The 23192-nt window shown below is 32.4% G+C and overlaps 2 protein-coding genes across 3 annotated transcripts in view; one reads left to right on the top strand and one right to left on the bottom strand.

Moving 5' to 3' along the window:
• LOC143063436 (discoidin domain-containing receptor 2-like) overlaps nt 1-13431 on the top strand; it is an 82721-nt gene extending 69290 nt beyond the window's left edge. For both annotated transcript variants that reach the window (XM_076235589.1, XM_076235590.1), the window contains 9 exons: nt 946-1035; nt 1865-2012; nt 2764-3291; nt 3958-4077; nt 4888-5205; nt 5630-5976; nt 6413-6540; nt 7946-8378; nt 8921-13431. In XM_076235589.1, coding sequence (XP_076091704.1) covers nt 946-1035; nt 1865-2012; nt 2764-3291; nt 3958-4077; nt 4888-5205; nt 5630-5976; nt 6413-6540; nt 7946-8378; nt 8921-9253 — 2445 coding nt within the window. In that variant the 3' untranslated portion in view covers nt 9254-13431. The remainder of the gene's footprint in view (nt 1-945; nt 1036-1864; nt 2013-2763; nt 3292-3957; nt 4078-4887; nt 5206-5629; nt 5977-6412; nt 6541-7945; nt 8379-8920) is intronic.
• Nucleotides 13432-14183: 752 nt separating this feature from the next.
• Nucleotides 14184-19542, bottom strand: LOC143062018 (uncharacterized). Its single transcript, XM_076233871.1, has 4 exons — nt 19536-19542; nt 17889-17948; nt 17198-17215; nt 14184-14744 (listed from the first exon to the last, which is right to left on the bottom strand). The coding sequence occupies exons 1-4, from the start codon at nt 19540-19542 to the stop codon at nt 14467-14469; spliced, it is 363 nt and encodes a 120-aa protein (XP_076089986.1). The 3' UTR covers nt 14184-14466.
• Nucleotides 19543-23192: the final 3650 nt, after the last annotated feature.

Genomic DNA, 23192 nt, shown 5'->3' with positions numbered 1-23192 from the left:
ATGAAGTTGAAGTCCAATCAACTTGAAACTTAGTATACATGTGCCCTATGATATGATCTTTCTAATTTAAATGCCAAATTAGAGTTTTGACCCCAATTTTACGGTTCACTGAACATAGAAAATGATAGTGCAAATTTCAGGTTAAAGTTTTTGGTCAAGGTAGTTTTTGATGAAGTTGAAGTCCAATCAACTTGAAACTTAGTATACATGTGCCCTATGATATGATCTTTCTAATTTAAATGCCAAATTAGAGTTTTGACCCCAATTTTACGGTTCACTGAACATAGAAAATGATAGTGCAAATTTCAGGTTAAAGTTTTTGGCTTCAGGTTAAAGTTTTTGGTCAAGGTAGTTTTTGATGAAGTTGAAGTCCAATCAACTTGAAACTTAGTATACATGTGCCCTATGATATGATCTTTCTAATTTAAATGCCAAATTAGAGTTTTGACCCCAATTTTACGGTTCACTGAACATAGAAAATGATAGTGCAAATTTCAGGTTAAAGTTTTTGGTCAAGGTAGTTTTTGATAAAGTAGAAGTCCAATCAACTTGAAACTTAGTATACATGTGCCCTTTGATAAGATCATTCAAATTTAATGCCAAATTAGAGAATTTATTCCAATTTCACAGTCCTTTAAACATAGAAAATGATAGTGTGAGTGGGGCATCCGTGTACTGTGGACACATTCTTGTTCAAACTATGTTGTGATGTGTTACTTACATCAAAACCAATAACACTAAAAAGGTAAAACACATCTAGAGGTCAATGTCAAGGTTGAGGTTACAAGAACATTTCCCCATAAGAATAAAACAGTTAATTCAAGGTGCAGAATCTTCTAATTACATTGAAGACCCATTGATGGCCTTGAGCTGTTCTTTTGCCGAGATATCTCTTTAGCACATTCCCTGTTTCCATTCTGTATTTTTATATTTTTGTTTTTACAGGGTCAAGAATTTACAGAATATTTTTTACTGGAATATCAGCGTGAAGATGATGGAGAATGGGTTAGATTTAAAAACAGGAAAGGAATTGAGGTACAAGTTTATATTGTTAAATTATTTCAAGATTATCTATGCAACCCAACAACACAGAAATCAAAAAGACATTTTAATAAACACTTAAAGATTTATTATATGAATAAAATATATGGGCCAACAGGGTGAACACAAAATCCAAGCACACAAGGTTTAGTAATACAAAGTTCAGTATTGATACAAATTTCACATACTGCTAAATATTCTAAAATCTGAATCTTTTATATCTCATCTATTGATTTCAACTTTATCCCATAAAGTTGTAAAAGAATACTTTCATGTGTAAATTTGCTTAAATGAAAAAACTCCAAATCTAATTATGATATATTAAATAATGATTTCTCTCGTTACCAGGGAAATGTTTTGTATTACGTCCTTGACTTGTCATTGCTCTTCATTTAATGAAAAACCTCCATTGTTATAAGGAGATTAACATCAAAATGGACGTCCATGACAATGAAATCACAGTGGATCTCTAGAAATTAAATCATTTTCACCACAGTTATTGCATTGTATACCATTGATTTTATATACAAGAGATGGGTTTTCACAGTTGTGTTCAAAGGGAGGAAACTCTAACGTATCTATCACACTCTACCAGTGATAAAATTCTAACTTGCAAGCTATATAGGTTTAAAAGAGGGACAGGGATAATAAGATGTTTTATGAGGGCCAATGAGACAACTCTCCATGCTAGTTACAGTTAGTAAAAAGTAAATCCTAATAGGTCAAAGTACTGCCTTCAATACAGAGCTTTGGCTGACTATGCTTATTATTTGTATATTAAAAAGACAATAAAATAACAATCATAATAATTGTTTTTTTGCAGCATTTTAAAGGAAATACGAACACCTATTTAACAGAAATGTGTGAGGTAGAACCTCCCATAGTCTGTAAACGTATCCGGTTTATTCCATTCAGTCAGAAGAGACGGACTGTTTGTATGAGGGTAGAATTGTATGGCTGTAAATGGCTCTGTAAGTTAAACGATATTGTATACAAATAAAAGATATGAGCATACAAGCTCAATGTATTAAAAGTTATAAATTCTGAGAAGTTAAGCTAGTGCTTGAATAGATACTCTATGTAATTTTATGAGCATTAAAATGTTTTTCTCTGACTTTCATATTGTTAACTTTCAAAAGCTAGATGTTTCATATAGTTTTAAGACGTCTGTTAAATGACAAAAATACATAACACCAAGGGAATTCAAAACATCAAACCCTTGTCAAATGGCAAAATCAAAAGCTCAAACATATGCAAAAGAAATGCAAATAACTTTCATATTTCTGACTGGGTAAAGGCATTTCTTGTGTGGAAAGTAGTGGATGTGGATTAAACCTGGTTTTATAGCTAGCTTATCCTCTCACTTGTATGACAATCACATATGATTGCTTTATATTGACAAGGTGTGAGCAAATCTAGCCAACATATATATATATATATATATATAATAGCCGCCAAAATGTCAAAAATTGGAGAAAGCTCAAGTTTCATATCTACATTTTAATTTCTTTGTCGCTTTAGTTTATTTCACCTCAGAAAAGGATATAAAACTTTTTTCTCTCATTTTAAAAATAACTTAAGTGCGCTAAGCAGTTTTTTGGCACAATACAAACACATCTCTTAGCAAACTGCAAGCATGGAATTAAGTCAATGTAAAGAAAGTTAACATTATCTAACTTACTAAAGATGATATATTATAGGATTTTAATCTTGTTATTTCAGCTGGTGTAGTGGCTTATTCAATGCCACAAGGAGATAGACGTGGCGCTGAAGTGGATCTGTTTGACTTTACATACGATGGAATATTCTACGAGAACCATTTATCAAACGGCATGGGACAGTTAATAGATGGAGAAACAGGGGGAGACAATTTCCGATCGGACAAACATAACTTTGGTATAAAGGGGTACGACTGGGTCGGATGGAAGAATGACTCTATGGTCAGAAATAAACCTGTGGAAATCATCTTCAAGTTTGAACAAGTTCGTAACTTTTCTTTCATGACGATACACACAAACAACCACTTCAGTAAAGATGTGCGAGTGTTTAGCAAAGCTGTGATATATTTTAGTGTTGGCGGGAAGTTTTACCAGAAGAAACCATTGATTCATACTGAATACCAAGATAAATGGGTGGAGTATGCTAGAGATGTTAACATCTCTCTGGGAAATCATATTGGACGTTACGTCAAAGTTTATCTTTACTTCGATGACAAGTGGATTATGATTAGCGAAGTTGACTTCGGCTCAAGTAAGTCTAATATAAAGTATGAATAAGAAGAACAATTATAACTGCATGAAACAAGGTTAACTATATTTATTAGAGAGTCTCATTCCATTTTGATAAAAATACATATTTGTACAGTAATTCTCACATATAATCCTCATACTCAATACATATATATTGAGGGGAGCACCATTTTTGTGTTCAATTATTTTGTCAACAACTGACACGTTTTTTCATACATTGATGAAAGGAAGTTTGTAAAACAAAACACTTTTTATCTCTGATTTCAAAGTTCCTTTCTGTAATCATTAAAAAAAATAGTAAAATATCCATTGCAGTAATATATAATCTTGATCAGGTTTGCCTAATAAAGAGTGTATAGCTAGGGTTTTCCTCCCGTAACCTAATAAAGAGTGTATAGCTAGGGTTTTCCTCCTCTAACCTTAATTAACTCCAACCCTGATGTTATGAAATTGTGTTGAATAATTAAACTCAATAATTGACTTAGCAAAGGCACATATTTTTGTATCTTGTCTACATTAGAAAATCCCAACTGATTGACCTGCAGTAAGTAAGAAGGAAACTCAGTACACACAGTTTTGCTCTGGCCTGTTTCTAAATCATTATATTGACCTCAAAAGTCACTTTATTTGTTACCATGTGACTACAATATTTTATCCTCTATTACAGAGCCAGCTGATAATTTTACTGTAGAAGTGGAGCCACCTACAACTAAAGGGCCCTCAACTCTAGCACCTGTGATTCCAAAACAAGATTTCTTTGATGTTCCTATAAGTTATGATAAACCAAGTATGTATATCTATATTTAACAATTATTATTCTTATGGAAAATCAAGATAATTTCTATAAATGAGAATTGGTATCTACTAAATAAAGTTGTAGAATGTAGAAGATGTATTGGTACGTATGTTGTCTTGCCATGTCTACCATGTAGTTAAGAAGAAATATAAAGAAACTAAAGAAGGCAAATGACCCAAAACGTCTTGAATAAGGGTTTACAATAATCTAATACATGTTCCCTATTGGAATTTATGAAAAAAAGGAAAACCAGGATTCAAATTTTATAGACAGCATTGACAAAAAACTACTCATTTAATCTATTTGAGAACTGAACCAGTCAATTTTAATTTGTTTATGACGAATACTAGTTTGAATTAATCTATTTCAAATACTGCCCCTCCAGCATTATAAAAATTACATATGTTCTTATTTATGAATTACAAATGTTCACAATATACAAATAATACACTTTCACAATATAAAAATGAAATATGTTCACAATTTATAAATTACACTTGTTTGAAAAATCTGACAATATACAAACTACACACTTTCACAATTTATAAATTCACATGTATGATCATAATATACAAATAACATATTTACAATACATATATATCATGTATATGTTCACAAATACAAAAATACATGTTGGTTGAAATTTCCTATCTTTGCATTTAACTTTAAAGCTGAATGGGAATTTTGCATGACTTCACTTTTAGATTGTGTACAAAGTTGCAATGAATTACTATAAAAGAAAGGATAGAATGCATCATAAAAATAAGCAAAATTGTTTACAGTACTGATTTTATTTTTTAGAACAAACAATGGAGGATATTCCCCCCTCAAAAGAAGCAGCTCCAGATGATAATATTATAGCTATAATAGTTGGAACCTTAGCAGCACTGATTGCTCTCTTAGTCGCCATAGTCTGTTTTATTTTCTGGCGGCAAAGACGAAGCAAACAGAATAACAATAGACACAGTCTAAAACCAGCTGTAGATCGAAACATACCAATCAACATGAACGATATACACGGCACTAGGAATGGGAAGGTTTTAAATGGTAACGTTTATAACAGTGTGGCAACTGACGATGTGGAATGTGATGCACACATGTGTAATGGTAATAAAACATGTAAGTCAAATCACATGACATTAGAGGTCACTAGTGGAAAGTCACAATAAATGGAATATGATGGTCAAATTTGTTTACATTATTAAAATTTCTATTAAAAAAGAGCTTCACCAAAAAAAAACATTAACCTTAAAGGAAAGTTTGAAAAAAAGTATGTTACATTTTTAGTATCCCAATTAACTATGATCTTTAGATATGAAGAATGTGATGTTACAATTCTATAGAAAAATAATGATTGATCAATTTACAATCAATCAGAAAAAAAACCCATTTATGCTGCACAAAATTGAAACACTAAAGTTTAAAAAAAAGTTATTAAGTGCATACAAGGACTGACCAATCAAAATTAAATAAAAAAATCATGTCAGTTATAGCTTATTTTTTTAGTATTTCATAATAGTAATTGGATGTTTTTTAATAACAGTTTCAAGAGATTATGCTATTCCTGATGTTACCAAGTCAGCATTGGTGGTGGCACTGCCTCCTCAGCCACCACAGCCACCATTGAGAGGAACACCAAACCCAGCGCAAGGACAACCAATACTGATTAACTCCCTTGACAAGCCACCGACTTACGATGCCCTGTATGCTGCCGCTGATGTGATCAACGTTCAGGTTCCCAACATTCCCAACTTACAAGGTGTCAGTGGTAATAATGTTTATGCTGTTCCTAATGCAGAAATCCTCCTAACATTGGAGCACTCAGTCACTCAGTTTCCCAGAGACAATCTACAGTTTATTGAAGTTTTGGGAGAAGGACAATTTGGAGAGGTAAACTTTTAAGAATTCTCATAAAATTAAATATAAACCATGAATTTATAAGTTGACATTGTAAACTTGTTTATAGTTTTTTATAGCAGATAAAAAAAAAAGTACGACAAAGATGTACAAGAAATAACAAATAAAAAACTAAATCTAAATATGTTTTTGGTTACTGGAAGAAAGAGTCATTTCAAAAGCATTAGTTATACAGCTACATTTTTCAGCAGATAACTTTTGAAACATTGGTTTAACTTCATATCTGATTATTTAGTTGTGAATGTTCAGTTGAAGACATTACTCGTGGCAAATTTTGTTTTTATTCTCTTATATTCATATGACATTTAATGATGCAATGTGGAGATGTATAGCTGATTTGTTCAACCAATCAGGCCTTTAATGTTTTCTTTCTTTGTTAGTATTTTACTATTTTATATTCTTTTTTCAGGTACATTTATGTGAGGCTTTAAATGTTAGTGAGTTCATTAATGATGACTACTTCATAAACAGAAATAGTAATAGACCTGTACTAGTGGCTGTGAAAATGTTACGGAGAAATGCAGATGATAGGGCCAGGTAAGTGCTTCAGTGATAATACTAAAAGATATGTAATTGGAGATAGCTACCCACAAATAACAAAAAACTATTAAGTTTAATGATTCCTGGAGAAAACATCAACCAGACCACAAGACATTTAGACAAATATCACTTAAACTTGAATTTGAACAAGGTGAACCAATACCTGAAGTGGTTATCGTGTGGTTGGGAATAGTGGGTGGATAACGAAAGGTAATTAAGTAAAATGATGGTGGAAAAAACATTGAAGTGACCCCAACCTAACAACACAAATGTACCACTACAAGACATTTAGAGGTCATTATAACCTCCAGAGACCCCAACCTAACAACACAAATGTACCACTACTAGACATTTAGAGGTCACTATAGCCTCCAGAGACCCCAACCTAACAACACAAATGTACCACTACAAGACATTTAGAGGTCACTATAGCCTCCAGAGACCCCAACCTAACAACACAAATGTACCACTACAAGACATTTAGAGGTCACTATAGCCTCCAGAGACCCCAACCTAACAACACAAATGTACCACTACAAGACATTTAGAGGTCATTATAGCCTCCAGAGACCCCAACCTAACAACACAAATGTACCACTACAAGACATTTAGAGGTCACTATAGCCTCCAGAGACCCCAACCTAACAACACAAATGCACCACTACAAGACATTTAGAGGTCATTATAGCCTCCAGAGACCCCAACCTAACAACACAAATGTACCACTACAAGACATTTAGAGGTCATTATAGCCTCCAGAGACCCCAACCTAACAACACAAATGTACCACTACAAGACATTTAGAGGTCACTATAGCCTCCAGAGACCCCAACCTAACAACACAAATGTACCACTACAAGACATTTAGAGGTCACTATAGCCTCCAGAGACCCCAACCTAACAACACAAATGTACCACTACAAGACATTTAGAGGTCATTATAGCCTCCAGAGACCCCAACCTAACAACACAAATGTACCACTACAAGACATTTAGAGGTCACTATAGCCTCCAGAGACCCCAACCTAACAACACAAATGTACCACTACAAGACATTTAGAGGTCACTATAGCCTCCAGAGACCCCAACCTAACAACACAAATGTACCACTACAAGACATTTAGAGGTCACTATAGCCTCCAGAAGCCAAAATTACAGTAGCAGTGATACACCTACTTTCCTAATGAACAGTTTCATTTAATAAACAACTGTTTGAAATAAACATATTAATATTCTGACAGAAGAATAATTTTGAAATATTGGTGAAGATATTGAAATAAGTTTTAAAATGGAATAAGCAAGAAATTAAAGCCACTATTTTAATGGATTTAGAATATGATTTACATACAAAACTTTCTAAACTACTTCACAGCTTTTGTAACCTTTTGTTTTTCTGTTTCAGAGGTGATTTTCATAAAGAAATAAAGATAATGTCTCAGTTAAAGGATCCAAATATTGTCCGTGTTTTGGGAGTTTGTACTCGGGAGGAACCCCTTTGTATGATTGTGGAATACATGAAATATGGAGATCTTAATCAGTTCCTTCTGGATCATGTACCGGAAAGTCCTGTTGCCCTGGCAACTAACGCAAAGACATTGAGTTACGGCTGTTTGATATACATGGCGTCACAGATTGCATCCGGAATGAAATATTTAGAATCATTAAATATGGTACATAGAGACTTGGCTACACGTAATTGTTTAGTGGGCACAAACTATACCATAAAAATATCTGATTTTGGAATGAGTAGAAGCCTGTATAGTGCTGATTATTATAGGATAGAAGGACGAGCTGTGTTACCCATTCGATGGATGGCTTGGGAAAGTATTCTACTGGTAAGTACTGAATGAGATCAGGGCTTTATAGTCAGCTCTGCAGTTACATTCATTTCATAGTTGTAATTGTCTGAGAATGTTTAAAAATTTAGGTAAACAAAAAATTGTCATGCTACTTATAATCTGTGCTGTCTGTAGCGTTATTCCTTGTTTTTACAGTAATGGAATTGCATACCAATTACTATTTAATTTACCTTGCATATAGTCTTTTATATTTACAAACATTATTGTAAAACTTCTTTCTTTTTAAATCATTAAGGTACACATTTTTTGTTTTGTTGGATATAATAAAAGCCACATAACTGTACTGAACTATAATGATTATCATCTTGTGAAAAAGAAAATATTAATTATAACTCTCTTCATTCATGAACTAGGCCATATATTTGGGGTTTTTTTTTTGTTTCTGTTGTTTCGTTGTTTTCCTCTTATAGGTGATGTGTTTTTTCTTCAGTTTTAGTTTGTAACCCGGATTTGTTTTCTCTCAATCAATTTTTGACTACTAATTTATTTACATTGAATTATACTTTGATATTTTTCAGGGTAAGTTTACCACCAAGAGTGATGTATGGTCGTTTGCAGTCACTCTATGGGAAGTTCTGACGTTTGCCAAGGATCAGCCATACGACGCCCTTACTGATGAAATGGTGATTGAAAATGCAGGGCATTACTATAGAAATGATAAACAAGAGGTCTACCTGCCTCATCCACCAAATTGTCCCAAAGAAATCTATGACTTAATGTGTGAATGTTGGAACCGTAGTGAAAGTGCACGACCGACGTTTAGAGAAGTTCATATGTTTCTTCAGCGCAAAAACATGGGTTATAATCCTAAAGACGAGAAAATGAATCAGTTAAAAGTTCCTATATGTTGACTAAGAGAACCGAGTTATATTCGGAAACAATTAAATACTAGTCAACAAGTAGTAAAATTAAACATGCTGTGATTTCCCCTAAGACTTCTTGAGAGAAGACATTTAGCCAATATGGCTACCAATACTGACTGCCAGGCTAGCTTTAATCATAGTTATAAAGTGCTAGTGAGATCTTGTGAAGACATTTGTTCTCATTGCTTAGCACAGCTTCTAGTTTTCCTGAAAAATCCATATTGTATCTGTGATGATGAAGCATGTGGTGCTCCATCCTAATAGGAGGAAAATATAGCAGTACTCTCATTAGAGTGCAACAAAATATGTTTAGATGGTGGTGTTCCTTCCTTTAAGGAGAAGCATAAACATAAGGAGAGCTTGTGCTGTCCAGTATGAAGAAATAAATTACAAAATGTATGATGTTGTATAAAATTATTATAAAATTGTAAGACAATATGAGTTTTTTTTCATAAGAACAGTATTTTCTTGAATTTCTTGTTGTGGACATGTATACACAACGTGGACATGTATACACAATGGAAAAGTGATAGATCTTACTCAGTTGTAAAACATGTTGAGGGATAATGTTGTATGGAAAAGTATTTTATGAAACTGTTGAGTTAAAATGTAGGTAATCCTCAATGTAAAAAAGCTCTCAAAATAAAAATACCTGTCTTGCAGTCGATAATTAAAATACCTGTCTTGCAGTAGATAATTAAAAGCACTGTTTTTGCTTCTTCATTTTTTGGTAATTTTTACATGTTTTGGTTAATATATGTTAAAAATTTCAAACTTTTTAAGGAAGTTTCCCCCTCATAATTTCACTTTTTGATTTAAATTTCATCTTTTACAAAATAACTCTGCTAAAATCCTGCCGAAAAAAATATGCATTACTTCATATCCCTGTCATTTTGCCAGAATATAATATTGCCAACCATGATGATCATGGAATATTTTGTGGAGGAAATATGATTTAAACTGATAAGTTTGATGTAAGATATAACATTGGCAAAGATATTTCATGATTCACAATTAATGGATGGTTGGAAATGACAGTTTGTTTTAACCAAGGCAACGAAATTATTTGTATTTCCAAGTCAATGTACCTCATTTTTTGTATGATTTATAAGTAATCAATTAGTAGCAATCATGATTAGCATATTTCAATCATTAGTTACTGTTATTAAATCCATATTTATTGTAAAAAGACATTAACTAATAGCTTTAATTTTGTCATTTCTCATTTCATGCTTTCTACTAAGAACTATGTTCATACAAGAGCAGTGCCATATTTATATAGTATTTTTGCAACTGATTTGCTTTTAATTAATAAAAGATAGCACTAATTTTATTTTGACAAATAATGTAATTGCAATACTGACCGGTGCTAGCACATTAATGCTGGCTGTTCTCATCAAAATCATTAGCATGGGAGAGTTTTCTCCCTTACATCAGAAATTTCCCATTCTTCAGATATTGTTAGAGTTATCCCCCATTGATTGTGTATATGTTGTTGTAATTAAAGATGTATTTATTATTGTTAAATTGATTGTGCAATAGAGATTCATTCACTTTTTTAATAGTGATAGTTGTTTACATTTTCTAATTAATGTTTAATTAGTAAATTGGTACCACATGATATGAAGGTTAGGAATTCAAACTAAGGCGGATTTTTCAAAACAAAGTTGAGGTCTCAATTGCTGCTAAAGTTGCAACTCAAACTGAATATTTGAAGTTTTAGCTAGATACAAAAATTGACATTCAGAACATTTGCAATTTTACTTACATAAAGGTTTCTTTAAATTGACTAAGATTTTTGTGAAATAATTTTTTTCATGTCTGTCAAAATAAACAAATTATTCTTATTTGAAAAATATTGATGCTTATTTAAAGAAATGAATTATTTTTAAGGAGGATATTTTCAATCTATTATTTGAAAGAAATATTCATCATGTTTTTTAGTAGATAAAATTGCTTGATAAATATAAGGTCTTAATTAGATCTATAATAACAAGCAAAAGAGTTGTTAGTATATGAGAAAGTCTTGGGGATATCCATGGTAACATACCAAACAAAACAGTTGCTTGTCAAAGCGGTTTCCATGGTAATATTTTGAGCAAGAGATTTGCTTGACTATGAAAATTAAATCAGGAGAGATAACTCAGTCATAAGTAGGTTGTGAAACAAAATCTTCAAATTCATTTCTGTCCAAGCAAAAAACATTTTTAAATTTCGATAATAATAAGAACAAGGAGAGAGAAACTTTCACCATATTACAAAAGCTGTTTATACGTTTATTTAATATATATGATATTTGTTGAGTTCTGTTTTCTTACATCATGCAAATGCTACCAGGGGCATACCTAGTGTAAATTTTGAACAGTTTCCTTGATTTTAAGACTGAAATTAGTAATTTTTCTCTTCATAATAGATACAGGGGATTTGACCATTGGTAAACTACTGTCTACTTGATTAACAAATAGTTTATATTTCTACACACATATTTCTATATATGTGATATTTCCATTAAAAGTTTTGCTTGGACAGAAATGACGTTTTGTTATAGTAGTTAAGAATAATCTATATTTTTATATAAAGTTCCATTGCCATCATATTATTTTGACATTGTTTTTAAATAGCTTATATTATAGAATTTTGGTGCTGTTATGTAATCACGGTTTTGTAAATACATTTTATATTTGTGCTAGTTTTTATCTCAAAATACACAAAAATTACATAACATTCATATGTCTAAATCACTTTGGTACACAAACATTACATACCATTCTTGTGTTTAAATCAATTTAGTACACAATTCATGAGTGTAAATCACTTTTGTACACAAACATTACATAATATTCTTCTGTTTGAAATCAATTTGATACACAATTCATGAGTGTAAATCACCTTGGTACACAAAAATGACTATGGTTGTTCAAGTACTGCATTGTATTTTTAATCAGTGTATAAGTTAATGCTACATTAGCATAGACTTTCCCAAATAAGTAATATCTTAAACCAGTAGACATTTTTTTCTCACTCTAAAATCATTTCAAATCAAATGAGTCACTAATTACATCATACCTTCAAATTGAATCATAAGAATTTTTTTATGAAAGTAATTTCTGAGAAAAAAAAACAAAATTGATTGTCTTACAAAACTAGACAGAAAAAACACCCAAGGGTTTAACATTGTGTTGGTCAAAGTTGCCAGACCTATATTAAAAAAAACAACAACAAAAACTATATTTTTCAATTATGAATCAATTTGAATATTTGAAAGTCTAAAATTTTAATAATGCATTTAAGCTTTAGAATATACTATTTGGCCAATTTTCAAATATATCTCCAACTACATCAGTGTATATATATCACTGAACAAACTGAACATTTCACATTATATCATGCTGTAAAACTGTGATCATTAGATCTGTTGTCTACTTAATCAGTGTTACACAGCCCTCCTAGCACCAAAAATGTCTTCCCTCTTTTTTTCATCAAATTTTGTATTTTTATAGTGATTGGCTATTTTTTTTAATTTTCAGTTTTCACAATCTAGGCATTGCAAATTTTACTTGGCAACAGTGTATAGTGAGTATTCATCTTGCTATAGTTTGTGTTAATAAATTTGGATGTAAATTTAATCATTAATTAGAAAGTACAAATGTCATCAACTTCCTGTGAACATACATAAACTATTTCTGACGGTTGCCTAGTGATAGATGGAATGCCTATAATCTCCCACAATTCAAGTCTAGTCCCATCATGCATAGAGGTATCTGCTCAATTATTGGTCAGACAAGTATCACATGACAAGTTTGATATCACTGTGTCCATGGTAACAACTATTGGTGTTCATATTATTAGACTAGCATTCAAAGGATGTATGCAAACACATTAGCAAAAGAGTCTCAGTGGCTGCTGATTGAAATATTTTTTGAAACTTGTTTCTCTGAAGTAGAATGTGATGTTTGTCTGTGACTGCAGAAGGAATCATGTGACATTTGTCTTGAGAAGAACTGGGGTCATGTGATGTTTGTCTATGTAGTATGATTGAGCAACTTTTTCATTTTGTTTTTTAAGTGCTACAGATTCTTCATTGCATAGAATTATGTTAATTGTTTTATTAATGTATATTTTGTTTTGTCTGTATTGTATGTAAATAAAAAGATTACAATGTGAAATGGTTTGGATTTATTTAGTCTTCAACAGAACACATTATATAATGACGGCAAAGTATAGACATGATTTCAGACCTTTGGACTTTCTTTAATTTCCATAAATAGAACAAACACATAAGTGTAAGATAAAATCCATAACTACAAAACAAAATTTCTGTGAGGGGTTCACTGGTTACATATAAAATCAGAGACCAAATGTGGTAGATGTAAAAAATGAACTAGGGTCACCTTACAGCGTTCAACAATGAGCAAAACCCATACCATTGAACTAGGGTCACCTTACAGCGTTCAACAATGAGCAAAACCCATACCATTGAACTAGGGTCACCTTACAGCGTTCAACAATGAGCAAAACCCATACCATTGAACTAGGGTCACCTTACAGCGTTCAACAATGAGCAAAACCCATACCATTGAACTAGGGTCACCTTACAGCGTTCAACAATGAGCAAAACCCATACCATTGAACTAGGGTCACCTTACAGCGTTCAACAATAAGCAAAACCCATACCATTGAACTAGGTTCACCTTACAGCGTTCAACAATGAGCAAAACCCATACTATGATGGGCTGCTATTTAAAGCAATTACATGACAAAATGTAAACAAGAAAACAGTAACTCACTGACATCCGAAAAAAATCAGCTACCATGACACAGTGAATTACAGGCTAAGGTTTATTTTAAATTCCAAAGTAATAACATAGATTATGAAAGATTAGGTTTGTATTCTGGTAAAGGTTTGTCTTAGTTGATGACCCTGATACGTTTATATTATATTGCAGTGTAAACTCTTTTAAGTACCAAGTCAGGAAAATGAAAGTTGTTATCTTATAGTGGCATTGTCGTTCGGTTTTTTGCTTCGTTGTTATCCTTTTATAGTTGTTGTTTCCCTGAGTTTAAGTTTGTAACCAGATTTGTTTTCTCTTAATCGATTTACGACTCTTGAACAGCGGTATACTATTGTTGCCTATATTTAAATAAAAATGTCACATTTGAAGATCTTTTTATTGTATAAACTTTCTGTTTCACATGCCCTTTCATCCTTCCATCGCCATTGACATGGTCCTACCATTCATAAGTCTGGATATGGCTTTGTTGTGTGCCATTTTTGATTGGGAGATCCTGATCAGTCCTCTCTTACTGTTAGCTTCTCCCATGTTCATACCAGGCATCATTGGCATTGGTGGAGGTGTCCTGTCACATGTTCCTTCCTCTATCTTCTTTTCCTTCCTGTCATCACATATTGCTGATCTAGGCTTCAGGTCAGAACAGTTCCTTGGATAAATGCAGTTTGGAAATGAAACTGCAATTTGCCCTAAAATACAGAAAATTGTTTTACGAAAGAAAATGAGGGGAAAATAAACACTTATCTCACAAATTCCTAGTAAATTGTCACAGGATGAGACCCTAGTGTAATGTATACACCACCACATTCATAAAGAGCAAACTAATGTTCAAGTATCACATAGAAACAGCAAGGAGCATTTAAAACCAATGAAAAGTCCAAACACTTCAAATGAATCGAAAACAACTGTCATATTCCTTACTTGTGACAGTTATTTTCTCATGTATGTAGAAGATGGTGGATTAGACCCTGTTTTATAAATAGTCTAACCTCTCACGTGTATGACAGTCGTAATAAAATGCCAATGTGTGAACAAAACAAACCGACATAACGGGTAAAAATTTCAAAAAAAGGGGGTTGAGCAGTCAAAAGTAAAATTAAAAAAAAAATACTAATTTCCGAGGAAAATTCAAAACAGAAAGTCCCTTATCAAACGGCAAAATCAAAGGCTCAAACATATCAATTGAATGGATAACAACTGTCATATTCCTGACTTGTGTTATAATCTTAATCACTATAAAAAAACACAAATGTCAACAAAGAAAATGAAAATGGCATGTAATCAAAGCAAAAATGAAAGACAAGAATTCAAAATAGAACAGAAAATCAATACATTGGCGAGATGTACAAGTACAAAGCCATGCCAAACGGATATTACCAAAAATTGACGACTAAACAGTAACTTTGGCGTACTAAATTATAATCTTGGTACCTTTGATAACCATTTGAAAGTTTAATTAAGTAAAATTAGTAAAATGATTTACAAAGACAAACAAAAGAACAGTATAAAATTTATTAACATGATAAACAACATCAGTACCTAGAATCTATACTTTAAGATCATCATGTATTGTTTGTGAAGTTGATACGGAATAATTATCAACAAAGTGTTGTTTCTACACAAGAAAATGCTACAGAGTGTACCACGTCGGGAATATGACAGTAGATATCAATTTGTTGATGTGTTTGAGCCTTTGATTTTGCCATTTGATAAGTGACTTTCTGTTTTTAATTTTCCTCAGAGTTCGGTATTTTTGTTAGTTTACTTTTTGGAATCTTTCCGATAAACTTTTTTTTTAAATGACGAGACCCTCTTTGATCTTCTTTGACATAACCTTTCTTCATCAACTTTCTGTTCATACATTAGTGACATTTTGTAGTATCTGAGTAGCAGCTGCAACATCTTGAATACAAAATGAGTTTGAAATACATATCCAATATGCAGTCGATATATATCTACGAAGATTGGGGACATAAAACAATATTAAAACAGATATACCAATAATATCACTCTTATATGGGACAACATAGCTTAGATAAACAACGAACACAGGTAAATAAATTAAAAAAAAAACAATATGATTTTGTTTGAAGAAGTTTGAAAGTATTATTTTTTTTTTCTACTTATGAGTTTGAATTTTCCTCTTGTATCTTTTGCCTCTCTTTTATGTTGTCGCTGTCACAAGCCCAGTAGTCAGCACTTTTTGTACTGACATGAATTATCATTCATATTGTTATATTTATAAATTAACTGTTTACAAAATTTAGAATTTTTTGAAATAATAAGGGGTTTTTACCTCAGGCATAGATTACCTTAGCTGTATTTGGCAACACTTTTAGGAACTTTGGATCTCAATGCTCTTCAACTTTGCACTTTATTTGGCTTTTTTTAAAAACTTTTTTTGATTCGAGCGTCACTGATGAGTCTTTTGTAGACGAAACGCGCGTCTGACGTATATACAAAATTTAGTCCTGGTATCTATGATGAGTTTATTTCATAGGTGTATTCTTAACCGATTTGAGATTGAACATCGGTTGACTACTGTCGTTTTATTTTACCATTACAATATTCTCTATTTCTTAAAACTTTTTGCTGATTATTCCGTGTCTTTTCTTCAAATCCTATTGACTTGACCGGAATACTTTAAAGTAGAGATTGTATTAAAAATCATCTAGCCTGCTGTAGACTTATTATTGAGACTGAGAATGAGGGATTGGTATTAAAATACATTAATCAAAATTAATATATTTATAAATATAGGAAATGAGAAACAAAACCATGCTCTTTCAACCTGTTATCTCGTATATACACATATCTGTTATATTTATTATTCTGCTAAATCTGCATTTGGAGTTTTTATTGTCCATATGTATGCGTGGAACAGTCATACAACGAGAGGTTTAGCTAGCTAGGTTAAATATAAGTGTTTTCACTTTCAGAAAAAGCATATAATACAAAGTCAGGATTATGACAGTTTTATCCCCAGTTGCTCCGTTGGTTGATATATTTGAACGTTTGTTTATTTCCAGTCTGTATAAACTTTCCATTTTAAAGTAACCATAGTTTGATATAACCTTGTTATTCATAAGTTTTCTCAGTAAAAAAATGATTTTATGATAAATGAGTAATTATGATAACTCACCGTCCACTTTACCACCAACTGCAATAAATTAATTCAAATGATTCAGATTGAAACCTAACAATACATGTACATACATAGAAATGACAAAGAAACAAGAATGCGGGAATTGTCGTGTTAATCATACTGTGGTACCTCTCGTATTTCAAAGTATTAGAAGTAGAAACATGTCTTTGGGACTCGACACACGATACAATTAATCAATATTGAGCTGCTTATCAAATATTCTAATAATTTAAGATTTTTCATGGGCTGAATGGTCCAAAAGTAAGCAGTCAGTGAAAAGTAGTCGAGCAAATGTTTCACAAGTCTGCCAACACTGAGTTTGTTAATTGGAATCCCTCACGGGATCTAATCTAATTTGGCTAGGATTGTCCGTTTCCTCATCGAAAACGCCGGACTAATTATCTCCATGCACTATGGCTTTAATAGTCTACCAATAAGAAAATGACCACCACGAAATAGCAAAATAGTGTTGAAAGTGGCGTTAAACACCAATAAGAAAATCATCAATCAATCAATTTGTAGGTTTTAAATCCCTACACCCATTGGTATTTCTCGTCTTTCGTTCCGCATTATAAAGTAAAAGATAAGATAAGTTATTACATATTTTATGATTAAGTGTCGAATTGATCTTGGAGTTATCGTTCTTTTATAGACCAGAAGATAAATGATATAAGTAAGAATTTGTTACCTCTGGCTATGAATGGTTTGAAATCATGACACACGTCACAAACACTTTTTGGATCGTCCACTGTAAAAATAGAAAGGAAAGTATCCTTAACACTTGAAAAAAAAAATGCGAATAAGATTATCACAGAATTTTGACTACTGCACCCATTTTTGACATTTTTACCTATTCTGTCTGTCTATTTTGTTCACACATTGTTGTCTATATAATGGAAATTTATGCGACTATCATACAAGTGAGAAGTTTATCTAGCTATAAAACCAGATTGAATAAACCATTTTCTACATAAGAAAATTACTGTACCAATTCAGGAATATAACAGTTGTTATCCGTTTGTTTTATGTGTTTGAGCTTTTGATTTTGTCGTTTGATTAAGGACTTTCGGTTTTGAATTTTCCTCGGAGTTTGATATTTTTTTGACTTTACTGTTAAGCTTTCAAAACTGGAAACGTAAGGCATCCTTGACATGTGGTGCGTGTTCAACAAAGATTCGATATGAACTGAGAAGTTTACCAACAAATGTCGAATAACGTACTGTGGCGGATCCAGGAATTTTCATAAGTGGGGGCCACTGACTGACCTAAGAGGGGGCCCGCTCCAGTCACGCTTCAGTGATTCCCTATATAAGCAACCAATCCCCCCCTAAATCCGTCTCTGAATATTTTTATTATTTTTGATGTAAACAATTACATGATTTTTTGTAAACTTAGTAATATGTTTTTATAAATATAAGCAGAAGTCGTCCGTATTTTGAACAACCAGTCAAAAAGTAGGCGATGGTTTTTTTTTTTAGAAATACACAAACAATCAAAATGTGAAGATGTAATGAGATTGTTAATGTGACTACTATCCACAGGACCAAAAGATGTAATGAGATTGTTAATGTGACTACTATCTACAGGACCAAAAGATGTAATGAGATTGTTAATATAACTACTATCTACAGGACCAAAAGATATAATGAGATTGTTAATGTGACTACTATTCACAGGACCAAAAGATGTAATGAGATTGTTAATGTAACTACTATCTACAGGACCAAAAGATGTAATGAGATTGTTAATGTGACTACTATCCACAGGACCAAAAGATGTAATGAGATTGTTAATGTGACTACTATCCACAGGACCAAAAGATGTAATGAGATTGTTAATGTAACTACTATCTACAGGACCAAAAGATGTAATGAGATTGTTAATGTAACTACTATCTACAGGACCAAAAGATGTAATTAGATTGTTAATGTAACTACTATCCACAGGACCAAAAGATGTAATGAGATTGTTAATGTGACTACTATCCACAGGACCAAAAGATGTAATGAGATTGTTAATGTAACTACTATCCACAGGACCAAACGATGTAATGAGATTGTTAATGTAACTACTATCCACAGGACCAAAAGATGTAATGAGATTGTTAATGTAACTACTATCTACAGGACCAAAAGATGTAATGAGATTGTTAATGTAACTACTATCTACAGGACCAAAAGATGTAATGAGATTGTTAATATGACTACTATCCACAGGACCAAAAGATGAAAGAAGACAAAGCCATAGCCATAACCCCAAAAATAAACGGATAGCAAACATCGCAGACAATAGCCAATTACAACCACTTTTAAAAGTAAAACGGATTAGCACATACAGAACATGGCAGGCAATATACATATTGTATACCCTCTCCAAACCTGGTACGAAGTAACGATGGTGTTGACGCACAACATAAAAAACACGAAACAAATCCATAGACCTCGACCTATCAGATCGACAAAGCACTCGGTCAGACCTTACAATAAAAAGTTAAAGAGAACCACAGTTCATTATCTGTTTTACTAAAATCCACATGGAGACCTTGGCTACACCATGTATACCATCGTAATGACGACTATCCGTGATGTGTCGGTACCTCCTAAAATGTCACTCCCAAATCAAAGCAGTTAATAAAAAAAATAATATATTAAAAACAGAATATATGTACAATCTACAGATTATTTTCTTTCGTAAATAAGTTTTATTGTTTAATTCAAACCGTCATTTCGAGGACATCAAAGGGTAATGGTATGGTTAAACCAAACTATACCTTACCTTTCCTTATTTTCAAATACTCCTATGATAACGATATAAAGCATGCTTTTTATCACATGTTATCTTACCATATCGGTGTCTGTAGTAAAACCTAAAGGCATCTTCCGTAATGTTGTATATAGACATACAACTCATCATATCTGTCCCTATCTTTCTGTAAATAGACATTACTATAATTTAGTGGTAGCACTTGTGGTAATAGTAAATAGTTACAAATGGTTGAACAGCGTTTGCTACCCTTGATGCACCGACCATTTATTTGTTATGTGTGTGTAAAAAGTAAAATAACAAAAATGCCCAACACCAAGCAATTTCTAAAAAGGGGTGGTTGCATTGTGTTTTTTAAATGATGTTTTTAATGCTAAATTTTTTGAAAACATAAAAATTATTTCAGTTTTAAGACGATTATGAATTGAAAAATTGAAAATTATGTTTTTTTTAATAAAACTTTAGATTTCAAACAAAGTTTCTTGTTTTTGTATGTTATTGAAAAGCATAGTTTGTTTTATCACTGTTTAAACAAAATGTATTCACAAATCACAAGAATCGTCGCATAACAATATGAAACGCATGAAATGGATATCTGTTTTCAGTTTAAGTCGATCTTATCTTATGTCAAACTAAAGGCTCTTAAGAGCCTGTATCGCTCACCTTGATGTATGTGCATATTAAACAAAGGACACAGATGGATTCATGACAAAATTGTGTTTTAGTGATGGTGATGTGTTTGTAGATTTTACTTTACTGAACATTCTGGCTACTTACAATTTGCCCTATCTATAATAAACTTGGCTCTTGCGTTACAGAGGAAAATATTTTGTAAAATTATCAAATAAATGAAAACTATAAAAAAAAATACTATAAAGGGCAATAATTCCTTAAAGGGTGAACTGACCATTTTGGGCATGTCGACTTCTTTGTAGATCTTACTTTGTTGAACATTATTGCTGTTTAAGTTTATCTCTACCTATAATAGTATTCAAGATAATAACCAAAAACGGAAAAATTTCTTTAAAAATTACCAATTATGGGCAGCAACCCAACAACTGGTGGCCAATACATCTGAAAATTTCAGGGCAGATAGATATTGACTTGATAAACAATTAAACCCCTTGTCATATTTGCTCTAAATGCTTTGGTTTCAGAGTTGTAAGCGAAAATCTACATTTTACTCCAATGTTCTATTTTTAGCCATGGCGGCCATCTCGATTGGTTGGCTGGATCACCGCACACATTTTAAAACTAGATACCCTAATAATGATTGTGGCTAAGTTAATTTAAATTTGTCTCAGTAGTTTCAGAGGAGAAGATTTTTGTGAAAGATTACAAAAATTTACGAAAAATTGGTAAAAAATGACTATAAAAGAGGGACGAAAGATACGAGAGGGACAGTCAAACTCATTATCGAAAATAAACTGACAACGCCATGGCTAAAAATAAAAAGGACAAACAGACAAACTGCTGGAATGATGCTACTTAGAAATGAAAAGTTCACAATTGGAAAGCTGAAATCATCTCTTTTGTCGTACAGTTTTGTTTTCAATCGACCCTCATTGTCAATTTCTAGATGTAAGTCAAGATATGATACCGACTTTACTGTATCTGTTGTATCCTTTATCTCTAGTTCAATGGGATAGATGCGTTCGACATAATCACCAAATTTTGAATTATTTAGTGAAAGAACATCATCTATATAGCGGAAAGTAGAGTTAAAGAATATTGCTCACTTCTTATCTTTCTTAAATAAATAAAGGGCAATCACTCCTTCCGGTGTCAATTGACCATTTTGGTCATGCTGACTTATTTGTAGATCTTACTTTTCTGAACATTATTGCTGTTTATAGTTTATCTAAATCTATAATAATATTCAAGATAAAAACCAAAAACAGCAAAATTTCCTTAAAATTACCAATTCAGGGGCAGCAACCCAACAACGGGTTGTCTGATTCGTCTAACAATTTCAAGGCAGATAGATCTTCAACTGATAAACAAGTTTACACATGTCAGATTTGCTCTTAATGCTTTGGTTTCAGAGTTATTACCCAAAATCTACATTTTACCATATGTTCTATTTTTAGCCATGGCGGCCATTTTTGTTGATTGGCGGGGTCATTTTTTAAACTAGATACCCCAATGATGATTGTGGCCAAGTTTTGTTACATTTGGCCAGCAGTTTCAGAGGAGAAGATTTTTGTAAAAATTAATGACGACGACGGACGACGGACGACGGACGCCAAGTGATGAGAAAAGCTCACCTGGACCAAAGGGACCAGATGAACTAATAAAAACCAAAAACCTTCGCAAATCCTTCCTTTACAAGAATAATGCCTTCTGCCTAACTAGTTTTTCAAGGTATTTATTAACTCAAAAACCACGCAATATAGGATCTTAAATAAGACTTGTAGTACAATTTTCAAAATTCTAACCTATTTCACCAAAACCGGCGATGAAAGGAAATAATCTTGAGGCCAGGCTATTTTTGCTGGAAGGTGATATATGTTGATAACATATCAAAAACTTTCATGGAAAGCAGCTATCACTTTTAAAACGGACTAGGTATGTGATGTAAATCTGTGTGCCAAAGAGGATTAAAAAGAAAAATTAAAAAGCTTGACAGATGAACTTAAATTATTATGTAAATTATAGTGTACCGTAAAATAATAAACTGTCCGTCGATTGTCACACATTCTAACTGAAGGACTTGGTCTAACATCTCCAGCATGCTTCCCTTCCCTGTGAAATCAAAGGACCAACTCCCAACAGTAGTAGTGTCTACGCTGACTTTAAATGTCTTACCAACCCAACTACAGGGATAAAATCGTGCGTCCGCATCAAAACATTCGACTAAAAAGAGCAAACAAATACGAAACTCAAAGGAAAACTCAAAACGGAAATCTGTTAAATATCAAAGCTCAAACACATAAAGTTGATGCGACTGTCGTACAAATGAGAGGTTTCGCGCTTTAAAACCATGTCCAATCCCCCATTTTCTACATTTCCTTTTCATGCCTGTGTTGTTGTTATTGAGAAATTAGTATATGTCAACGTTTTGAAGACTCTTTACAGTTTTACATTTGTTAACTTATATTTGTTTCGATGATAACTATTATATTTAAATTATCTAGCTTATTGTTGGAATGAATATCGCTTTTTCAGTATACCAAGTTTGTGCTCTTACTTCGAGATTTTTTTTCTTCTCTTTCTTCAATGTTAAAGT

Source organism: Mytilus galloprovincialis, chromosome 2, assembly GCF_965363235.1.
Source record: "Mytilus galloprovincialis chromosome 2, xbMytGall1.hap1.1, whole genome shotgun sequence".
Lineage (NCBI taxonomy): Eukaryota > Metazoa > Mollusca > Bivalvia > Mytilida > Mytilidae > Mytilus > Mytilus galloprovincialis.
This window is presented reverse-complemented; position numbering and strand designations above follow the sequence as displayed.